The sequence below is a fragment of the Mastigoproctus giganteus genome, chromosome 4, assembly GCF_048544385.1.
Source record: "Mastigoproctus giganteus isolate SK-2022 chromosome 4, ASM4854438v1, whole genome shotgun sequence".
NCBI classification, from domain to species: domain Eukaryota; kingdom Metazoa; phylum Arthropoda; class Arachnida; order Uropygi; family Thelyphonidae; genus Mastigoproctus; species Mastigoproctus giganteus.
The window spans coordinates 38,260,052-38,283,993 of NC_143578.1; the positions used below are offsets into that span (position 1 = coordinate 38,260,052).

Here is a 23,942-nt window from a genome sequence, read left to right on the forward strand (position 1 = left end):
ATGTGACTATATTTCCTGAATGCTATCCATCCAAAATTTATTCTTCTCTTGACTTCCAGCCATTTATCATTATTACAGCTAATAACTTGTCCCAGATAAGTATATGACTCCACCTTTTCAATTACTGCTCCTTCAATCATTATTTCCCTTTCCGTGGCATACCTGTTCATCATTACTTTTGTTTTAGCCATATTCATCTTTAGTCCAAAATCCTTACTAACTGTACATAACTGATTAAGATTTTCCTCTAATTCTTTGGGATCGTGGCTTATGACTACAATGTCATCTGCAAATCGTAAATGGTTTAGGTACTCTCCGTTCACATTGACTCCTTTCTGCGACCAGTCTAATCTTCTGAAAGCTTCCTCAAGGGCAGCAGTAAACAGCTTTGGAGATATTGTCTCCTTGTCGAACTCCTTTCTCGATTTTAAATTTTCTACTGTCTTTGTCTAGTCTAATAAAGGATGTAGCACTCTCATATATTTTCTTCAAAATCATAATATATGGAGTATCTATGCCTTGTCTTTCCAGTGCCCAAACATTGCCTTATGCTGTATGGAGTCAAATGCCTTTTCATAATCCACAAATGCCAGGCATAATGGTGTTTTATATTCATTTGCTTTCTCCATTAGCTGTGATATTACGTGAAGGTGATCCATAGTTGAGAATCCTGTCCTAAAGCCAGCTTGCTCTTTCGGTTGATTCTCATCAAGTATTCTTTCTAATCTGTTAGTAATGACCCTTGTGAACAACTTGTAGATATGGGATAACAAGCTAATTGGTCTATAATTTCCAATTTCTGATTTATCTCCTTATGCAGCAAAACTATGATTGCATTATTCCACTGCTTAGGCATCACACCTTTTCTAATGCACTTTGTGAAGAGCCTTGCCAGTTTTTGTGTTATGTCTCTTCCTCCCAATTTTAACAACTCTACAGTAACTTCATCTTCCCCCGGGCTTTCTGATTCTTCATTTTCTTCAATGCATGTTCTACCTCATCAGGAAGAATATCGGGTATGTCGTATGTGTTGCTACTTTGCAATCCATCTTCCCCACTGCTGGTATCATTCCCTCGCTCCTTGTATAATTCTCTATAGTAGTCTTCTGCTATTTGAATTATGCCTTCTCTGCTGTTTATAAGTACACCATCGCTATTCTTCAGTTTCAGTATCATTTGTCTTTCTGTATTACTGCTCATGGCTGCTGATTTCAATCCTTTGTTTTCCTTAATGCTTGTTCTACTTTTCTTGTGTTAAATCTTCTTATGTCCTCTCTGAGTCTCTTTCTAATGGCTTTGCATAACTCAGTATACTCAATTTTCTCCCTGTCAGTGTTTTTCTTGCTCTTCATTTGTCGTCTTTGGTTCATCATGACAAGTGTTTCTTGACTAATTTTTTCTTCTTTGGATTTCTGTTCCCTATAGGTTTCTTGGGCTTTATCACTTCAGAAAGTTGTAATATTCCTCGTCGATATCTTGGTCCTGAGCAGTCTGCAGAAGCTCAAACTTGTTCTTAAGTTCCAGTACATACTGCTTTTTTTCCTCCTCTGTTATCTCAAAGACCTTTGTATTATTTACTCGAGTCAGTTTTTTCCTTTCCTTTCCTACATCTATATCAAGTGTACCAACGATAATATCATTAGTTGTCTAGATAAAAAGCCACCTGAAATAGTAATTGCAAGATTTCTATACTTCTGAAGAGCAACTTCACTGATGAATGAGAAATCCATGAATTTATTTATATTGTGTGGAAACTCCACCTTATTGGAGGTGCATGTATGACCTAATGAATCTCCTTTTTAGTAAGGAATAGTAAGTCAGCTTGGTATTATAGAACTTTTTTTCATTAGTATTATTGTAATTAAAGTTATATTTCATGTTGGCTTATTAAGATTCTTAATGGACCAGCATCATTCTTATTCTAAATATGTGTTTAACAGTTTTAGAAATATATTCATTATCATTTTGCTAGTTATGAAAAAGAAATGGACAGCTTTTTCATTTAAGATGTAATATTTTCATAAGATTACATCTAAAATTTCTTTGGAATTGACTTCAGCCAATCAACTTCTAGACACAATTTTCGTATGGTGCACATGACCTACAGAAATTAACCCAAACTGCTCAGATTTTGATTTCATGAACTTAAAAGTTTGTAGTATGCTATTTACCTAAAGCAAAGGAAATTTATTACACATTTCCTTGCAGCATATGTCACACAGAGGTTCTGATCTTATGATATTAATATCTTAAAATAATAATAAAATACACTCGCGAAAGTCCCTCGTAATGACTATTGGCACCACTGGTCTTCTCCTTTTTTTTCATTTACGTCTTTTAACCTCTTTATGACAACCAAGGATTGGAGATCTGCATTTCTACTTCCTTGCGCTCATTTTAAATTCTGTTTAAAATATTTTCACCCCATTCCCCGCCTTAGTTCTTTTTAATGCTTCTTCCAACCTAAATTTAACCACCAGCTACCAAAAAAATTTATTGCCGATTTATACAAGGTGAGTACCGTTTTCTAAGCATTTGTTATTCATTTTTTAGTCAGATTTATCACGGTATTATAAGGTTACTACAATTTCACTATTGTATAGTTGTTGGTATCAGTGAATCCTACTTAGGGGGTGGGTTTTTCTTCTGGACCTTTCCTTGAATAGGTTTGTAAACAATTTGTTTCACACATTGTTTATTTGATAGACTGCAAATACCTATAACAAAGACTAGTCAAGAAATTATAATACGTACAATGACTTCATGAGGCTGGAATTGCTGTTATTTTATTAATAAATATAATGTGACAAAGTTAGATTGTGCATGTGTTAACTGGAAACTGATGTTTAAATGGTGACATTTCAAAATGTGTAAATTTCTGTTTTATTTAATTTTGTTATCTAATCAGATATGAATTATAAATGCTTTCAGCTACTGAAGTACGTGCCTCAGAACAATCAAAGGGAGGAATGAAATATGAACTGGTGCTAGCTGAACCCACAACAGACTCGCCAAGATTACCTCCTACTCCACCTAAAAATCTTTCTGTACAACACATTGAAAGCAAACTTAAAGCAGCAGAAGAGCGAAGACAGGTATTTTATTTATTTTTGCTTTTCTATTGAAATATAAATGCTGCTTACGTCTGTCAGTTACTTCTTACTTGGGGTTTTTTTTTTTTTTTCCATTTAAAATTAACTTAGATGTACAACTAATATTTACTGTACTGGAGTTCTTCAGGACCTGTTTATTTCTATAGCAGGTCCTATAGAACCTAAACCATGGTACACTAATCTAAGATAACCCAGTCTAGTTTTATTTTTATGTAGAATAACTGCCCTTCCCTTACTTTATTTTATTATTTTTTTTTCCCTTCAGCATTCTATTTTCATTCAACGGTGGTGACATGTTAATGGAAAGCGCTTATTTATTTTTCAAATACTTTCCTAACTTCCAAATATGTTTCTTTTTGTTTATATATATCTGGAGGAGGAAAGGATATGAGGTAGCATTATGTTCTGCTTGGTATTGGTGCTAAGGAGAACATTTTGGATTTTGAGATAAACATGCAGTAGACCAAGTGAACCTGTCCAAGAGTATATAGGGAAAAATAATTGGCATTCTTAATATATACGAAATGGTACTTAAATCATATTGAAATTAAACTATAACTGGGTGGGTAGCCCCATAAATTTAGTTCTTATATTTTTAAACAAAGGAAATCAAAAACAATTAAGTTTCTTCTGTATGGTTATTGCAAATCTTCTGTTGCAAATTGAGCCTCTATGGCTTAATTAGCAAAGTGTGGATTTAATTCCCATAGAGGTATGGGAGTAAGTGACTTAATTGGTCTCAAGTGAAAGTTGCAGCTTCACCAGGATATTCCAGTTTTCACTCTTTTAAATCGAAAAAGGCGCCTCCATAGCCAGGTGGGAAGGAGCAGAAGTGCGTAGCACGCGCTTCTTGATTAGAGACCTGGGTTCGAGCCCGTCACCACCAAATACGAAGAATGCGGAAAGGTCAGGGAATGAACACCGCATATCCCCGGAGCAATATGGCCTTAGTTGCTAATGCTCCTAAAAACCAAACAACAACATTTAAATCGAATACTTCAGACAGGACATGGTTCAATCTTGAAGTTAGTTTACTTTTATAAAGCAATTATTCCATTAGAACATAAACAGATTTTTAATGTAACCATTATCTATACAGCCTTTACAATATGCAGTGAGATGGCCAAAGCCACAAGAATAGTTTGTTCCCATGAACTGTGTGACAAGAAACCATTATAAGAGGAGAAAAAATGATAAAACTGAATTTTCCATGTAGCAGAGAAGAATGCTTGCATAATGTGCATGCAAGTGTTTCAATTCTCTTCATAATCTAAATTTCCTGCTGTATTGGTTTAAAATAGATAGCTGAACTAGATTTAAATACAGTATAAAAATTAAACCAATTTTTTTATTTTTATTTTTTTTTTTTATTTTGAATATATTTATATGGAATAATTATAAATATTGGACTTCAGGACAATTGCACAATCCTGAATCTTTGAATAAATTAAAATGGGTGTATACCAGTGGTTCTTAATCTTTACAGCAATGGCACATTTTTGTTCTCAAAATATGTTCTTGCATCCCTTACCAAAAATCATTCAATTAGTGTAACTTCTTTAAACCTATGATATAAATGTTATAGATAGATTGGGGGGTAGGGGGCAACAAACCAAGTCATTTCTCTTAAAAGTTAGAAACAGAGAAATTTATATTTTAATTTAATGTTAAAATTACATTACAAGCTCAGTGACTCTTTGCCGTTTCTGTTCAATAACATTCATGAAACAAGGCTTTTTTTTTTTTTTTTTTCAAAATGGCCGTGCACATGTTACTCTCACATTTAAGCAAGCAGTTTCTGGCTTTTGTTTTGATATGCATGAGTGACAAATCCCAACTTACATAAGTGTTGTTGCAAGTGGCACAAGAATCTCCAGCATTGTCTTTGGCCATAGAAATGGTCTTAGTTAAGCATACTAGAAATTTTCCAGCCTCATTGGCTCATAATTCAATGAGATCACATCAGTGGAATTAAGGTTAAAAAGAAATGTATCCTTTTCTGTGCTACATCAATATCTCCTGTTGAAAAATATTTTTGGGAAGAGTTGATTAACTGTTGCAAATGTTCTAACTTCAGGTGCAGTGGAGATTCTCTCATTTTCTGACATAACTTTCTTTGAGAGAAAGTTTAGCAAAATTTCTCTTCAGCACACTTTGTCCAAATTGGAAGTTAGCAGTAGTAGAGGCATATGATGCAAGAAAGCAAGTTTATGCAGCATCAGCCAAAAAAACTCCCATTTTGCCCCTCCATTCATTCCAAATGCCTGTCCAGCTCAGCCTTAAATTTATTTAGGCTATCAACTTCCACAACAAAAGATGGAAGTCTGTTTCACCAATCAACTACCTGCTGGCTAAAGGAAAATTTCTGCAAATCTATTCTACAACTGTCTTTCCTCAATTTGAATCTATACCCCCTCAGGTTCTTAATCTGAGCAAGAGAAAATCCCATCAGCATTCACCTTGCTCAACCCATTCAAGGCCTTAAACACCTCACAGATGCCTACTCAGATGCTGCAATTTGCAGAATTTATGCATTTCTTGGTAAGAGCACCCCTTTGTTCCCCTCGGCAAGGCATTATAGCCTTAGTAGCTAATGCGCCAATAAATCCCCTCGGCAATCTTGTTGCCCTTGGTACTCATTCTAGCAACTCTACGTTCTTCCTAAAATGAGGCCTCCAAGTACTCTAGGTGTTGCCTGACCATTGCCTTGTACAATGGGATTTGCATCGATATTTACAGAAGAAAAACCCTTTACGTCAATGAGAAATAATGGGAGTGAAGTTGAAAAAAAAAATGTAATTAATTATGTTGAAATTTCACATGTTTATTTAATAAAAAAAAAAAAAGTTTCGCACCTACAGGCCAGTAAAGCTCCTGGGGTTGATGGCATTGAACCATTGAGGCTAATTATGCGAGGATCACTGGACTCTGGAGTGATTCCGTTGGATTGGAAAAGTGCCAATGTATCCCTAGTACATAAGGGCAGTTCTAAGAAAAGTGGGAAATTACTGGCTGGTTAGTCTAACTTCAGTAGTAGGGAAAATCATGTAGACAGTTATCAAAGTTGGAATTCAGGATCATTTAGATAGAAATGGAATTCTGAAGGATACTTAGCATGATTTTTGTAAATGGAAAATCATGTTTAACTAATCTGGTTAGCTATTTTGACAGGGTCACTCAAGAACTGGACTTTGGGAATAATACCAGTATTGTTTATTTGGATTTCAGGAAAGCATTTGACTCAGTGCCACATGAATGGTTATTTTATAAGCTGGAACAGGTTGGAATTGCAGTGAAAGTCCTTAGATGGATGGCTTTAGGGCAGGAGGCAGAGAGTTGTGATAATGCTTATTCCTCAGATTGGGTTTATGTAAGAAGTGGGGTTCCCCAAGGATCAGTATTAGGACCACTGTTCATTTTGATTTTCGTAAATGACATCAATGAAGGGATAGAGGGCGTGATGTCTAAATTTGCAGATAATGTAAAGATTGGTAGTAGTTAATGGTCGCTGCCAAGCAGAGCTTCTTCAGAATGACCTAGATAGATTTCGGGGATGGTCAGAAAAATGGCAGCTATGCTTTAATCCAGCAAAGTAAAGTATTGCACTTAGGAACAGTAACCCCAAAATAACTTATACAGTCAGGCATGAAGTTCTCAGAGCATTGTAGACTGATTGCAAGGAAGGCCCATGGTGTGCTATCAATGATGTATCGGACAATTGCTAGTAGAGATAAGGATGTCATAATCCCATTGTATAAGGCTATTGTTAGACCACACTTAGAATGCTGTGTTAAAATATGGAGACCTCACCTAAAGAAAGACATTGCTTCTTGAAAGGGTCCAGAGACGGGTAACTCGCCTGAGATCAGCAAAAGGGCATCCAAATGAGGAAAGATTTCGAATATGTGGGTTGCTGAACTTGGAAACTAGGCGCCTTAGAGGAGACTTGATTGATGTGTTTAAGCCTCTGAGAGTTATGAGCAAAATGAATGAGGATGAAATTTTCACAGTTATAAATGATTCCAGAACTAGGGGCCATAATTTCAAGTTATGGGGGAGGAGATGTTTAGAGTGGATTGCAGGAAGTTTTATTTTAGCCAGAGTTATAAATTACTGGAATAAGTTATCTGCATGGGTGGTAGAGGCTGATAGTTTGGGGAAATTCAAAGTTCAGCTGGATAATTACCTATGGGAGGAGGGAAACACTTAGTTGTCCATTTCCTTTTCTCTTATTTATTATTTAAAAAAAATTTATTTTTTCCCCTATTATTTTATTATTATTGTTTGTTTTTGGCAGGTGCAGCATAAGCCATAGGCTTCCTTACACCATGTGGCCATTGCTAATACTAATAATCACCACCCTGTCCCTGCTAGCAAAATTCCTATATATCATTGATAAGACTCCATGACCTGACCTGGCAGCCTATCTGCACTGTTCAGTGAACTTCATATTTGACTGCACAACTACCCCCAGGTCTTTTTCACTTTCTACTTCCCTGAGTGTAATATCACACAGTTGGTACGTTTCTCTTGGGTTATTGTTACCCATATGTAGTATTTTGCATTTGTCAATGTTCAACTTCAGTTGCCACTTCTCTGTGCATTTGCTCAACTTATCTAGATCCAGTTGGAGTAGTATACTGTCTTTATTGTTGTTAACAACCCTGCCAACCTTTGTATCATTTGCAAACCTGGACATAAACCTGATATACCTTCATCAATATCATTGATAAATATACAAAACAACAATGGGCCCAACACCGAACCCTGGGGAACTCCGCTAATAACATTTGTCCACAAAGAGCAGTGTCCATTCATTATCACTCTATCGTCTCCCACTCAACCATTCCTTTATCCATTGTAGCAGCTTGCCCCAAATTCCATACCTCTCCAATTTGTACAGCAGTCTTCCATGTGCAACAGTATCAAAAGCTTTTCCTGATGAGTTTTCTGAATAAAAGCACAGAATTCCCCCCCCCCCTTGCCATTCTTCCCAAATCCTTGTATCAATGTGTTTAATTTATTAAAGAGTAATGAATAATATCTGCAATGTATGCCAAGCAAAGGATAATCTTTCTCTCTCAGTCATTAGCTAAATTACTGCTATTATTAGAAAGAAATTTAGCATTTGTCCTCCTGGAAAGCTTTCTTGCTTCTGTGTGGAAAAAGATGCATGGTATTGCTCAGCACCAGTTTATTCCTAAAAAGGATCAAAGAGGCAATGATTTGGCACATGCCTTCTGATAACGTTTACTTCACTCACCACAGTAGACAAAATTATTCTTAATTTTGCTGCCATTTCTTTGTGGCGAGTTCATGTTAGTGCAAGTTGCAATTGGTAATTGCATCATGAGGTGCATCTTTTCTACATATGCAACAAATCCTGGATTTTTGTCTAACATGGCAGGGGCACCATTGGTGTACATTGATCATATCATGTCTGTCTGTCTTGTGCTTCAGAAAAGTCTTTAATATGATTAAATATATGGATTCCTTTTGTAGTTAGTTGCAATGATTCTCCAGAAAAGAACTCTAATTTTTTTTTTCTCTCATTTACTTACTGCACAGACACCAGCAGATGACTGCAGCTATCAACATCTAGCTGTTCATCCACTTTAGGCAGACTAGCTTTATCTTCTATAACTTGCTGTAAGATATCCTTATCCTTGCCTATCTTGTGAATCATGTCATTTGATAGTGGAACATGTTGAAGCTCCTTTTGTGCTTTTTCCAGCACAAGGCTTCACTAATTTTTCAGCTATTGTATGAGGCTTCCTTTTCTTTGCACATAAATATGCAACTTGATAGGATGCTTGTAACAAGGCATCTTCAGTGATGCAAATCCAAACGTGCTCATGATTTTCATTATTGAATTGTGCCCTCTGACTTCAGAGTATCAAGGTTATGTCTAGTAGTTTCGCTACTATGCTGTTTGCAGAGGTATTCAGATTGCTTTGAGATTTGAAAATGAGCAGCAAAATGCACATTGTGGTTATTGAGTTCCATACCACCACTTTGCTTATTGGAGGCTTGAAGTGGTGAAACCCATGTTTAGTCTCTAGGGCAAAGTTTCCGGGATCCCCCTCCCCCCATACTTCTCCTTCAACCCATGCACGGTACTAAGTACTATAGGTTTTGATACCTTTCTTGTTTGGGGTTTTCATAAAAAAAAAAAAAAATACAAGTGAAACTATAATGAACGTAGTTGACTTGTCATTTCTATGACATGGCAAGGATTGCTGAAATTAAAGGGTTAAATTACTCATTACTGAGGTTCATAATACTATATTATAAAATAAATAAGTAGAAAACTTTTAAATGCATACTAAATATTACTCACCTGAAATAATAGCACAATAGATTTAAATAATTCCAACTTTCTGTGGAAGTAAACTGTACTGGATGCATTGGCAGCTTATATAACAAAATAACTGATTTTAAAATCAAAGATCAAAGCACTTGGCAGTGCAATGCTATTACACTATTAATTACTGTAATAACATTGCACTGGAAATTGGCTATGTAAACAGTGCTTCATTTCTTTTAAAAACTTTTCCATTCTGTAAATTTATTTTAATAATCAAGGATTTATTTTTAGTATGGTATTTATATTTTTGTTTTATGGTATCATTAATCTATATGGAATCCGTGAATTGGGTGGATTGCCAAGGAATGGCAAATCCATTTGAATTATGGAGTACTTTTAAAGCAAAAATAGCAGAAGCTATGAATGCATGCATACATACATACCTTTTTAAGAAAATATTGCAGGAGGATGCCAAAATGGATGACTGTAGAGCCTGCTGGTCAATAAAGCAGAAAAAGATAGCATGGGACAGTTACAGAGCAGTGAAACATACTAAAGCCTACAACAGGTAAAAGTTTATCTGTAATAGTACCACATAAGGTTAGGGAGGCCAAGACTGCATACGAGAAAGCATGGGCTAAGAGAGCAAAGAATGGGGACAAGAACATTTTTCATGTATGTGAATACAATGAAGAAGAAAGCAAATCAGATCTTTTTGCACTGAGTGTGGGGAAAGTCTTAGATAACCCAGCTGATGTTGCGGATGAACTGAATAGGTACTTTGCATTAGTCTTTACTAACGAAAGACTCTTCATACTGAGGAGAGGATGTGCAAGTGAGGCTCAGCAATGTTAATTACAGATGGTTGTTTATTAGGAAAACTTCTGAGCATAAAGTCAAGCAAGGTTCCCTGAGTTGTTAGCATATACCCTGTAGTTTTGAGGGAGAGTGCAAGGGGGTGTATTGAACCATTGAGATTAATTAAGAGGGAATCTTTGGACTTGGGGGGGGGGAATACTATCAATGATTTATTGAACTCACTAAACTCACATGATCCCACTGTATAAGGCAAATATAAGATCATATTTGGAATACTGTGTTCAAGTATGGAGATGTAAAGGCATTGAGCTTCTTGAAAGGGTCCAAAGACAGGAAACTCTAATAGTGAGATCGGCAGAAGGATGACCATATGAGGAAAGGCTCAGATTATGTGGGCTACAGAACTTGGCAACCAAGCACATCAGAGGTGACCTGATCAAGGTTTATAAGGCTCTGAGAGGATTAGTAAAATGAAAAGTGGAATTCACTGTTACAGATATTTCTAGAAATAGGGATGATAAATTTTTAAATTACAGGGGAAGAGGTTTTAGATTAGATTGTAGGAAGTTTTTCTTTAGCCAGCAAGTCATTGAGTGTTGGAACAAGTTGCCCTTGCAGGTGGTTGAGTTTGATTAAATTCAAAGGTCAGCTGGATACTTTCTTGTGTGAGGAGAGACTCATATAATTTGTATTTACTTGTTTTTTCCCCCCTTTGCCACTGCAGCAAAAGCCTGTGGCTTCCTTGCACTATATAGCAATTACTTTTTTTTTTTTTTTTATGATAAAAAAAAAAAACAGGGGGAAACTAACATATTTAGTCAACTGACTGTTTTCATACTAACAGACTGAATAGAAAAATAAATAAATGTAATTTTCTGACCAGATGACATTAGCTTTGGGGGACTGAGTATGCATTTTAGGTTAAAGAGGGTGTTCATAGGAGGGATTTAGCAAGGGACTGAAAAATGCACTGCTTAACAGGATGGTGCAGGTTTCACTGTATATTTTGTTTGTAGAAAAATAATTTGTACATAAACCGATTTGATTACTGACCTAAAAAATCTGACAGTTTATTGCACCCCAGATTGAGAATAATGCTATAGACTCTTGGCATTAATTGTTTTGGCATAAAAAAAAAAAAAAAAAAGTTATGAAAGTTGATGAGATTGAAATAAACCGTACACACACACACACACACACACAAAGCCTTTCTGCTCTGGTGTCAGATTGCAGTTCTGTCATGACTAAATTTTTGATTTTTTTTTTTTTCTGAAAATCAATTTGCACTACTATAAAAGCTCTGTTAAAAATAAATTTATGTTTATAATGCATTCATAGATAAATATATATGAAATAACAGTGAGTCAAGATTCTTGGAAAGTGTTGTCACCAACACTTACCAAAAATTATCAGTGAATTATTTTTAGGAATCTTGATACTGTTGTTCAAGATTAATGCTATGTTAAGTTATATTTAAAAAAAATGGCTTCATTACATTTGTTTTATTTAATGACTTTTATATGCAGTGAAGAATTTATAAAATCAATTCTTTGGTTTTATAAATTTTCTTGGGGCCACCTCTTTTTACCAGCTACAAAGAGGTGGCCCCAATATCTTTTATTGAAACTTCTTTCCTTTCCTTAGTCACTAGAAGCCCAGAAAATAAATAATTTAAATGTGAAATTGAACCACTTGAGAGAAGTAAATCAAAAGAAGCAAGAATCTAACAACAACTTTATGCAGTCCACAAGAGAAAGTTTAGAGCACAAGATGGAGGCCAATAAAGAAAACCGTGAAGCATATTTAAAAAGTGTCCAAGAAAAGATGAGAGAACATGTAAGTAATGGCTTTTTTTTTTATGTGCTAATATATTTAATTTTTTTTTTTTTTTTTTTTTTTGTCACTTTTACACATCTGGTGTAAAGAGAATTATTTCAGTAATTGACAATGCTATACGTATAACAATAAATAAATTATAAATTTTCTTTGCATTCAATGATGCAAATTTGATTAATAACATCACTAAGATTAATATTCTGTAGAGTTGTTTTTTTTTTTTTTTTTTTTTTTTTTCCCCTATATATAATAGAACCAGCTCACCAAGTTGAGCTTGTTCCACCAATGCCTTTAGGTAGGAGAGAATTAACTTTAACTCATGGTGCTCCCATAAACTGGCACCTAGTGGCAAATGCTCTCCCCACTTCACTACACTATTGAATTACATAGTCGGTTAGCTGTACAGTCAGTCCTCGTATAACACGTGTTTGCACTACACGAATTCGATTATACACGATTTATAAATAGGGAACGATATCTTATATAACACAAACCGAATTCGCTTATGCACGATTCGCCTTTGTGTTTACAAGAAATGGCAGTCGAACGTAGAATCACCCCAACCGAATGCAACACGATAGGAATGAAGAGAAGATTCTGAAAATGTATTTGTTTTTTATATCAGTGAAGGGGAAACACATTTCACCATAATAACGTAAAAACCAACACAATTCCAGCTATCGGTATTATTGCAAATGCAATTAGATAGTTTACTACCAGTTTATAACAGATTCCACTAGCAGAAACGCAACTGGAAATTGTTTTTATTGTTTTATGGTAGTAACCCCCAGAAATGTGCTTTAGTGAAATGTGAGGTGGTAATAGTGTACCTCTGCCTTTACCGTGTTGTTTATTCAGTTTCTACACGCGCGCAGCTTTGTTTATGTGTATCAAGCGTGCCTCCTCGTTTTGTAATTGTGCTTTATTCCCTAAAAATGAGTAAAATACGTAAGAGGTGTGGAAAGGAAGCGTCTTGGAAAAGGAAGACACTGCAGATTCAGAGAGAAAAAAAAAAAAGCAATATCGATAAACAGAGGCGGACTGGGTTAAAAATTCTCGCCCCGGAAAATTTATAGTGGCCTCATACCATGGTTTATATCCAAAATCACACTGGCCTCCGGCCCACCGGGGTTTCCCCGGTAAGGCTTATGGCCAGTCCGCCTCTGTCGATAGAGAAAAAATATGAAATTGTGAAACGCTTTGAGCGAAATGAAAGACCATGTGATATTGCATGTGCTACAGACCTAAATGAGGCAATGCCGAGAATTACAAAGAATGCAGAGAAAATAAAAACAACTTTCATAGCAGGAACAACTCAAAGTGTAATTAAAATCCATTAGATTAAGACTCCAAGAATTGAAAGAGATGGAATGGCTGTCATCTGTTTGGATAGAAAATCAAACAAAAAACAAGTTTGCTTACTATAGAAGCAAAAGCATTAGCAATATTTTATTACATAATAGTTGTAATAAAATACATAAGTATTTTATTATGATAATTTATTGTGTTTGGTAATGTTTTGGTTACAAATGTGTGTTCAATCATGGGTGGTCGGCACATAACCCTATTTTTCCCATAGGGCCTGTTGTTTATATTGCACGAGGGTTTCTAGGAACACAACTATCATGCTGATTGTACAAGGTATAGTAAAAAAAAAAAGGCCTGATTCACATATTTAACATAACTAAAAGGCACATCCACTCTCAAAGTAATTTCAAACTAATGTATTTTATTACCATTGACACATTTTCTGGTAGCAGTTCTGGAACACACAGATAGCATCTTCAACTGCATAAGTAATCTCTTGTTTGCTGCAGAAGAAACAGCCTCAAAATATTTAAATTTTTTGGGAAATACAAAAATTTTCAGACATTAAAGTCAGGTATGTATAGTGGCATTAATGCAACTTTTATGTTTAGTGAGCTCTTTTATGAGAAATATGTGGGTGGTGCATTGTTGTGCAACCCACTGTGTCTTTCACTCTTCTGGATACATTTGTTAAATTGCTTCTCACAGCTAGTACAATACCTATATGTATATTTGCTTATACACAGTAGCATCTTGAGAAAGAGTTTGTAGTGTACAATATCACAATAGTTAGAGGGGGAAATAGCCTTCCCCTTTCTACCAGTTTGGTTCTTCCCCCTCCCCTTCTCTTACTGTGTAGCAAATGAGTTGGTTTCCAAGTTAATAATTTGGCTCTTTTTTTTGTGAGTTAGCCAGTATTATGTAATTGACCAGAATAAAAAAAAAAAATAAATAATAAAAAAAATTGTTGCCATTTTATCAATAACATGGGTAGTTTACTTACTGACACAATTGATTATAATATGAAACTATTGCATATCACAAACTACAGTTAATATAGTGCTGTTTTAATTAGAACACAATTACTGTAATAGCTTAAAAAAAAAAAAAAAAGTTGAGCCCAATTATTTGTGCTTCTAATAAATTTTTACATGAAATTTAGCTTATGGAATATTTTTCTCCTAGGGCTTGCATGTAGATGAGATCAGAAAAACTGTAGACAGTCCTAATCTAGAAATTCTGGAAGCTATTCAGAAGAAGTTGGAAACTGCTGCTGAGTCTAGAGAAACACAGATTGCTGCATTACAGGAACGCTTAAAAGAACATGTAAGAACTCTTAATGGTAATTCTATACTAGCTATTTACATAAGATTTTATTTTAACTAGGTAATTTTCAGCTGGTAGATCATGATCCCTGAGGGGGAATCTCAAAGGATAAAGTTTAGAACTCGGTTTATTATAACTAGCAAGGTTTAATGAAATTGTTTTGAATTAAAAAAAAAAAAATGCTATCAGAATGTTGAGAAACACTGGCTTATCTAACATTTATTTAAGTATACTATCTCTACTATATTAAAGTGATTAGAGTGAGGTTTATATTAAAGTGATATATATTCAGGTAATTCTTGCACTTTGTATTGCATTCTCCTTACACTTAAAAATAGGTTACTTCAAAGTATGTAACTTTCTATTTCAATTACTCTGAAAAATTCTCTGGGGCTCAAATGACACTATATGCAGTGCTAATAATACTGCAGTATTCCTGTTCAGAAATGTAATCGGGGCTTGAGGACAAATAGATGGTGTTGGACAGTGTTTTGCCCTCTAGTCTACAAACTGACAGACCAAATTTAAACATCTGATAATGACCAAATCTGATAATGCACCAATACATTGCAACTGAGTAGTAGTCTAAAGCAATCCACCTCTGTTTTGAATACTTGAAAGTCCTTTGCAACAGCATAGTAATTTCATTACTGCTTGCTCATTTGGAGAGGTCTAGGTTAAATCTTATTGTCACTGGAGAAATTCTTTAAATAGCTCTTCAAATTAGGTTATAGTTAGTTTTATCTAAAGTGGAAGGAGTAAGGTATTCTATCCCCTATCTAATCTATGAATTATTCTAGGGTTCCCCCTCCTCCTACACAACATGCAGATTGCCTAATATCACCACCACGAGCTGGCATGCTGTACTCATTGTAGTTGAAGTGACACAAAGCCACCTAGTTCCCAAAGCTAGTACTGTAAATATGCTTGACTGTCTTTATGAAAGAACGTATGCTTTGGTTTTCAGAAATGGTTGATTACCCATATTACAAAACCGATTTTTTTTTTTTTTTTGGTAAATAGGTAAGCTTTCAGGTATAGTGTTAGGTTCAAGTGAATATTTTACTTGGCACAAAGTTTTTGATATTCATCTCATAACATACCAGCTAATTTGTTTACCTTGCAATCTAGTATTACTTAGTTGTACAAGATTGAGACTAAAGTAATGAGGTTTATTTTCATAATAAACATAACTGAACTTATTCTAAAATGATGCTGTTGCTCCAAATACTTTAAACATTTGATTTGAGTCAGTAATCCATTCTTCTGAATATCTTTAGTGGCAAATCTGTGTCCTTTGAGGGTGAATTTGATTTTTGAAAACTGCCAAAAATCACTTTTATAGACAGATCTGAATAGAGCATGTTCTCAAATCATTTCCATGATGAAAAAGCAAATTGGTATGATATACAGTTTACTACTTTTGCATTGTATACTAAATCTTAAGATGCTGATTTGTCTATACACATAATAAAACTGATCGCGTGAGATAAATTTTGCACAAGCAGTGCCATTGTCAAAATCCAGTCAATATTTTCATTTGTAGCTTTGACATGCAGACTTGAATGCTTTTTTCCAGGTCATACTTGAAACCATATTCCATTACCAGTTACTGTTTCTAAATATTTTTTTTTTTTATCCACAATTTTCCTAGATACATAGACAGAACTTTACTGTTTATCACTGAAAATACATTGCATAATATTTGCAGAAACATGCATCCTTTTTGTTTTCATTCCACAATCAGGAACTGTTCTTCTAAATTTAATTCCTCCATCATTCAGATAATGAGCAAATATGAGAGTGAACCAAATCTAGCCCTTTCAACACTTCACAGGTCCTCTGGCCAATTGAGCACTTCTTCCTTTCTGTAAACCTTTTATGCAAATGCTGCCGCAACTAAAAACATGCCATTATATAAGCTGCTCTGACCACTCCTCTGCTTACATCAACCACAAAGTTCAATCTCATTACGCAGGTCTGAGTTGATGATGGAATTATAGGTACCAATTTGTATGGACTTCTCTGAAACAAAAGTATTCTACAAATTTGACCATCTTGAAATAGGGCATAGTAGGGGGAAAAAAGTTTAAAAATTGTTTGGTTTTAGGAAACCACCCCAGATGTCTGAGTAGAAGTTTAATATAGTGATTATGTGGCATCTAGTTAATTCAGTTTTTCTGAATTAATTGAGACTTTTTATGCCGAAGAAAACTATAGCTATGATAACATCTGTTAAGAAAGTTAGATTAAAATTCTAAGTAAATAAATTGGATTTTATATATTCAGTATACCCAGATAAAATCCATTACTTTATAATGGATTTTATCTGTGAGTATTTGAATGACATTGATATTACTAAATTTGCCACAGCTGACTAAAACACATTTTGAAATATACCAACTTAGACCTCTAAAATACTAATTTTACAAAAGTTGGGATGAAAGGACAGGGTGGTAAAGATGCTGATAAAGGGACTTAAATCTGTTCCTCCCTACATTAAACAATATTGTCGCATGGATATGTAAAAAACAGTTTCCATGCTCATGTATAGGTGACAAAGGGCATGGAAACTGTTTGTTTTTTACATATCCATGCGACAATATTGTTTAATGTAGTGAGGAGCAGATGAGTTGAGGGTATGAACGAATGCACATAACTTGCCAGCATTCATGTTGTAAGATTTGTTGCTTACATAATAGGGTGTATACAAGTTCTCTACAATGGTTAATATTAAAACCATAATCTAAAAATATGGAGGATCTCAAATGCTTCTGGAAAGCATGAGCAAATATAAACTTCAATAATAAGTAGATTAAGATTTTTGCTGCTTAAACTAGTAAAGTTGGAATGAGGATGGACAAAACAAAATTAGATAGTTGCATGTTCCATGATGCAGTCTTTCCAAAATTCTACTGGTCTACCCAATATAAAATGTCTCACAGCTGATCTATAGTGGCTGTGTATAAGCCACCATAGGTCAAGCCCTAGTGCACAAGAGCAGTCAAATGAACTTGTGCCAATGATACTTGAGTTATGGAAGGAGCAGTATTTGTAGACTTAGCTGCCAAAATCACATTTTGTATTTCCATAAATTAAATGTTATATTTATTAAATAGGCAACTTTAATTTGATCACTGAGCTTGGTGTGACTCAACTAGTTATGTGTTGTTGTGTCCCTCCCCATTAGTGAGACAAGCAAAATGCTCCCCACAGGTTTCTAAAATGCTCTTAAAATAATAATGGCAAACCAATATTCCTTGAATAATTTTTATTTATTTATTTTTTACCCCTTTTTATGTGTATAAAGGACAAACATATTGATGAAGTGAGAAAGCAAATTGAAGAACAGTCTTCCCAGCTTAGAGAAAGGCTTCAAAAAAAACTAGAAATTGCCCAAGAGAACAGGGAGACACTGCTGAAGGAACTACAAGATAAACTTCAAGAACATGTAAGTACAAAAATAGTTCTTTTTTTTTATGTGATACCCATATGAACTTCATTTATAATGGAAAGGCAAAGTATATTTAGTGATCTAAATAACATATTTTACCTAATTAGTTGTCAAGAGAACTATACAGCCAAATATCTAGATTTCACATAAATTAGGTAAAGCCTGTTCAATATTTCAAACACCAGATAGTTCAGTTCAATCCCATAGCTCACTCCATAAACTAATCAATGGAACAGAAATTTCTATTAGACGGAATGAATGTTATGTGAATATCAAAGCATTTGATATTCAAATAAGATGACACATTTGAAAGCTAGAACCTACTACCTCCATTGATTATTGGGATTGATGCTTGGAGGGACTTTTCCTGTAACCAACCAGAGACAAGTTCTTCCCCACAAGTGACATGGGCGTATTCTCTCCCCGTGTGAATTAGTATTTAATGGCAATTGAAAATGTATGAAGAAAAGTATTCTCCTTTTGCGTCTGTGTTTCAAGCTTTAATGTTTTCTCCTTGCCATATTTTGGGTGTTTTTAGCATTAGTAGAGGCATATAATGCAAGCTTATTTACCATCAGCCAAACAAAAAAAAAAAAACCTTCCCATTTCACCCATACATTACTGCAAAAGGTTGTCTAGTTTAACTTTGAGTTTATTTAAGCTGTCAACTTCCACAATGACAGATGGAAGTTTTGTTCCAGCAATCAACCACCCACTGGCTGAAGGCAAATTTCCGCACATCTATTCTACAACAGTTTTTTCCTCAATTTGAATTTATGCCTCCTCAGGTGTGGAATCTGAGCAAAAGGAAGTATCCCATCAGCATTGAGCTTACTCAAACCATTCAAGGCCTTATACACCTCAATCAGGTCACCTTGCAGGTGCCTAGTCTACAGATGCTGTAATTTGCAGACGTTAAGCCTACCTTCATAACAGCAACCCTTCGTTCTACTCACTAATCTCGTTGCCCTTTGTACTCATTCTAATAGCCCAACCTCTCCTAAAATGAGGCCTCTAGACCTGTATGCAGTACTCAGGGTATGGCTTGACCATTGCCTTATACAAGGGGATAATCACCTCCTTATTCCTGCTAGCAAAATTCCTATATATCATTGATAATACCCCATGAGCTACTCTTGCAGCCTGTCTGCACTGCTCAGAAAACTTCATATCTGACTGCACAATTACCCCTAGGTCTTTCTCATTCTCCACTACCGTGAGTGTAATACTGCAGTTGGTGTGTTACTCTGGGGTTACTGCTACCCGTATGCAGCACTTTGCATTTCTCAATGTTAAACTTCAGTTGCCACTTCTCAGCCCATCTGCACAACCTTTCTAGATCATGTTGCAGTAGTGTACTGTCCTTGCTGTCATTAACTACCCTACCGACCTTTGTATCATCTGCAAACTTAGACATTGAGCCTGATAAGAAAACAATGGGCCCAAGATGGCCCCCTGGGGAACTCCGCTTATAACATTAGTCCATGAAATGACAAGTGTCCATTGATTACCACTGTCTTTTCCCGCTCGGCCATCCTTTTATCCATTTTAGCAACTTGCCCTTAATGCCATACTGCTCCAACTTGTACAGTAGTCTTCCATGGCAACAGTATCAAAAGCTTTCCTAAAATCCAAGTATATGATATAAAAATTATTTTTTGCATCCAGTTTGCATGTAACCACATAGTATCCAGTCAAATTGGTTAGACAAGACTTCCCCTTAAACCCATGCTGTGTCTGAACTATAGCTGCAGCCTTGTCTAGATGATCCTGCAGTGCTTCTTTAACCAGTGATTCCATTATTTTCCCCACAACAGAAGTTAAACTAACAGGTCTGTAATTACTCGTGTCATCTTTCAATTGCCCATTGTGAATTGGGAATACATTTGCACATCTCCAGTTTGTGAGGACTTCTGAGTCCAAGGATGCCCTCATAATCATGAGGGCATCCTGGAAGCTAACGGCTTGCTTACTTACTTTGCTGCTTCCTTTAAATATAGTTGGATGGATCCTATCCACCCCAGGTGCCTTCCTTATGTTTAACTTCGGCAATTTCTTCTCCACTTTCAGTTATTACAAAATCGTTTAGCTCTCTGCCAGAGTTTGATAAACTTCTGGCATTACCCTTCCCAAATAACTCATGTGTGAATGTAGATGCAAAATATTCATTTGGTTTGTCAGCTACCTGAGCACAATCATCAGCAATCAAACCATCGATATGAAGTGGACCAATCTGATTCATCCACTTCCTTCTGGAGTTTTTATATAAGTAAAGAAGTCTTTACTTTTTTTTTTTTTTTTTTTTTTTGTATCCTTTGCCAAAGACTTCTTGTAATCTGCTTTTGCTTGCCTAACCTCCTTTGTAAGCATAATTCCATAGGTGAGTTAGTTAAGGAAAGCTTTTTTTTTTTGCTAAATATATTTTAAGCTTTTTAAATTTCAGTGCAGTGAATTGCATCTAACAAATCACTTTCCTAAATTATAATTCAAGATCATAATTAAAATAATGGATCTGAGATGGTATGTCTGTTTTGTGAAAAAGTGAATTGTTTGAGTAAATTGCTTGCAATAAGTGTTTTTATAACACTATTGCATATTCATAATGCTGTTTTATTGTATATTAACATATTAATATAAAATGTTTATGAAATCTAATTATTTAACTAGTCAGCTTGATGTTGGTTTTTTACTATATTATGCATTTTCTTTTAAGAAATGCATGTGCGTGCTTTGAGAATCTTTAAGTTGTTTTCATTATGATAGACGTAGCACTTTAGGCATATATTACAAATCTGTTATAAGATCTTTCTCTGGATAAATGTGAATCTAGTGGATGTAGCAAACACTGAACTTGAAAGGTAATATAACATTTATTTGATTTTTAGAATTCACTTTTTGTTCAAGGTGTTGCTTTACAGTATGAGAAAGTTGATCAATAGGATTAGGCTCAGTGCTTGTAATGCATTTTCAGTACTTTGTTTTCTTGCTTTTGTAGATTAACTGCTTTCCTTCCTCCTCAGCCCAGGATCATGCATATTTTTTTTCCATTAAATGAAAAACTGACAATATATGCCACAAGAAATGTCCCTTATTATTAAACTGTTGCTGCTGATACTATTGTGTTATTATTCTTCTTGCCATATTGCTTCTGGAATGTGAACAGAAATATTTTGTTAAATATTTACCAAGTTATTGGTATTCATATAGAACTTAGAATTAAATGTGCAAGGGTGTTTTCTGTTTAAGTTTGGTTTCAGTGGTCTCTTCAAGGTCAGGGAATTTGTATTCCAAATTTACAAGGGCATACTTCTCTCCCTCCCCCCCTAAGCTACAATAAAAGGATTTTAATATCGGGCCTATTAATGAGCATTAGTTTCAGCCATCTAATTTCTTAGTGATACCTGTTGATCACAATTTACATTACATCCACAGCATATCTAATAATCTGTAAGGGAGCTAAAAAAAAAAAAACCTTAATTCAATTTACAACGAATATTTTGCTAATTAGGAAAATTAATGAAATTCAAAAAACATTTTATGCCACTGAGAGAACAGCTGCATTTAACATGAGAGGAGAAAAGACTTTTACGTATACCAGTGATGGATTTGATGAGCAAACCCTGTTCATATGGCCTGTGATGCTCTGTCATAAAAATTGGTGCTAAGCCCTTTATTTTGAAATAATTTTAACCTTCTGTCTTTCCACTTTGAATTGGAAAATGGAGTTTTCCTTTCACAGATATTTTACATCAGTAATCTCTAAAATTTCTGTGACAGTACCTATATATATATGATTAGCTATTTTCCAAAGCAATGACAATTTTCATAATCATGAAAGATGCATAGCAAAAACTTCATTAATGCAATATTTTGTTTATTATGCAATCATTTCACGCCATGACTTGTTATTTCTATTCCTTATGTATAATACAGTTTTTTTTTTTTTTTTAGTAATTGCCTATTAAAACATGTCTGGCCCACGTGCAAACAGTTTCTGCTCCTGGTAAGCAGTAGGTTCACGTGACGAAAACAAATTATAGGTCTTTCTTGTAGTAGTTCTATCCCAGATGGACTAAGTGAAGAGATGGAAACTTTTATATAGTTGGTTACTCTATCAAAGTGAACTAGTGCATTTGAAATATGAAACATGCAGTGAATTATTTATGTATATATAAAAAACCTTTTGACTCCAGTTGTTAGTAGTATTGCTGCATAATGATTCTTTCGCTATTGTTATGGGTTTATATTCCTTTCACCTGTTCTGAAAGGTGAACTAGACATAATCTGGAAACAAAACATCAATGTGGATGACCTGAGTGAAGTATATTTAAAAATATTATTTATACCATTTACTGCCATATGGTAAACATTTCATTAGTTGCCTGATTCAGTTATTTGGCTATTATTGATTGCTATCTGGTTTTGTGGGGTTGTGCTAAATTTTGGTGATTAGGTGTGCATTTATTCAACAAATTTAATCGTATTTCTTAAGGGTAAACAAGAAATTTCCTTGTTATCCTGGACCTGCTTTCCAAATTCCAGATCTTCCAAAAAATATTTTAGAAATCGGAAACCAGAATTTTTAATACAGCTCGGCTTTCAGCCAGAATGAACAGAAAAAAGAGCAAACATTTTTTTTGAGTTGTGAAGAGAATTGCTAATTTCTGTTTTGGCAGCAATTAGGACTGATCATCATGCTGCTGTAATTTTATATAGACAACTTGATTGTTGCTATTTACCTGTAGTAGCTAAGGTTAATGATTTAAATCTTTTTCAGGAAACTAATTATTATTAATATAGCTTATCTACACTCTGATAGTGAGCACATCCACTATTACAGCTTAAATAGAAAGGTATTCAAAAAGCAAAACTCAAATGAAAATGTTCTTGAATAAAAAAAAAAAAAAATTTAAGTGAAAAAATAAATGATTTTTCTCATCCTATGGAATGGAAGGATTTTTGTTTTTCTGCATTAGTATCCAACATCTGATATATTGGGTGAAAACTGTGCTCAGAGAAATAAACCAATCCTCAGGCAAACTGCAAGTTTCCAAAAATATTTTTAAAACACAATGGACCCTGCTTACTGTGATCACTTCAAGATGACTAAAGTGATAACAAAAACAGGATTCCGTTGTTCAGCATTGTTTCTTGATGCATAGCAGAAATGTATATGTAAAGAGGTAAAGTTGTACTTTTAATTTGACACCAGTATTTCTTCAAGAAAGTCATCAGTAAAATGAACCGTCAATGTTTCTGGAAATCCATACAAACCATTAAAGAATAAGAAAAGGGTTATGCCCTTTGTGTGAAAGTGAGCAAGATTTGGAGTCACATAGATAAAATTAAAATATAATACATGTGCTTATTTTAAAATGTAGAATAAATAACACAACTTAACAAAATAAAATCCAGAGGAAAAACCACTTACCAGAAGAAAATGGCAAATACTACAATTAACAGCAAAATCAGAAAAGCTGACTGGTCTGCTCTTTGAGGCAAATAAGATACTATCTTCTCTCCTGATACAGTTTTTCAGTGTTGTATAACAGGAAAGGTGATTGAAAGGATGAAAATGAAGAAACAAAGGGGAAAATGTACATTGCATAGAAATATATAATTTTGGTGTGACTGCTAAGATTGGTATATGTTGATTGTCTATTCCAAGTATTTGTTCATTGTCTATTCCAAGAAAGATTAGTTAGTTAGTTTGGTTTTTAGGAGCATTAGCAACTAAGGCCATATTGCTTCGGGATATGCGGTGGTCATTCCCTGACCT

The 23,942-nt window shown here is 34.7% G+C and overlaps 1 protein-coding gene across 6 annotated transcripts in view; it reads left to right on the forward strand.

Annotated features, from left to right (window-relative positions):
* Nucleotides 1-23,942, forward strand: part of LOC150086632 (uncharacterized) — a 71,879-nt gene that overhangs the window by 33,172 nt on the left and 14,765 nt on the right. For all 6 annotated transcript variants that reach the window (XM_090372650.1, XM_090372649.1, XM_090372654.1 and 3 more), the window contains 4 exons: nt 2,932-3,095; nt 11,884-12,075; nt 14,569-14,709; nt 18,020-18,160. In XM_090372650.1, coding sequence (XP_090228776.1) covers nt 2,932-3,095; nt 11,884-12,075; nt 14,569-14,709; nt 18,020-18,160 — 638 coding nt within the window. The remainder of the gene's footprint in view (nt 1-2,931; nt 3,096-11,883; nt 12,076-14,568; nt 14,710-18,019; nt 18,161-23,942) is intronic.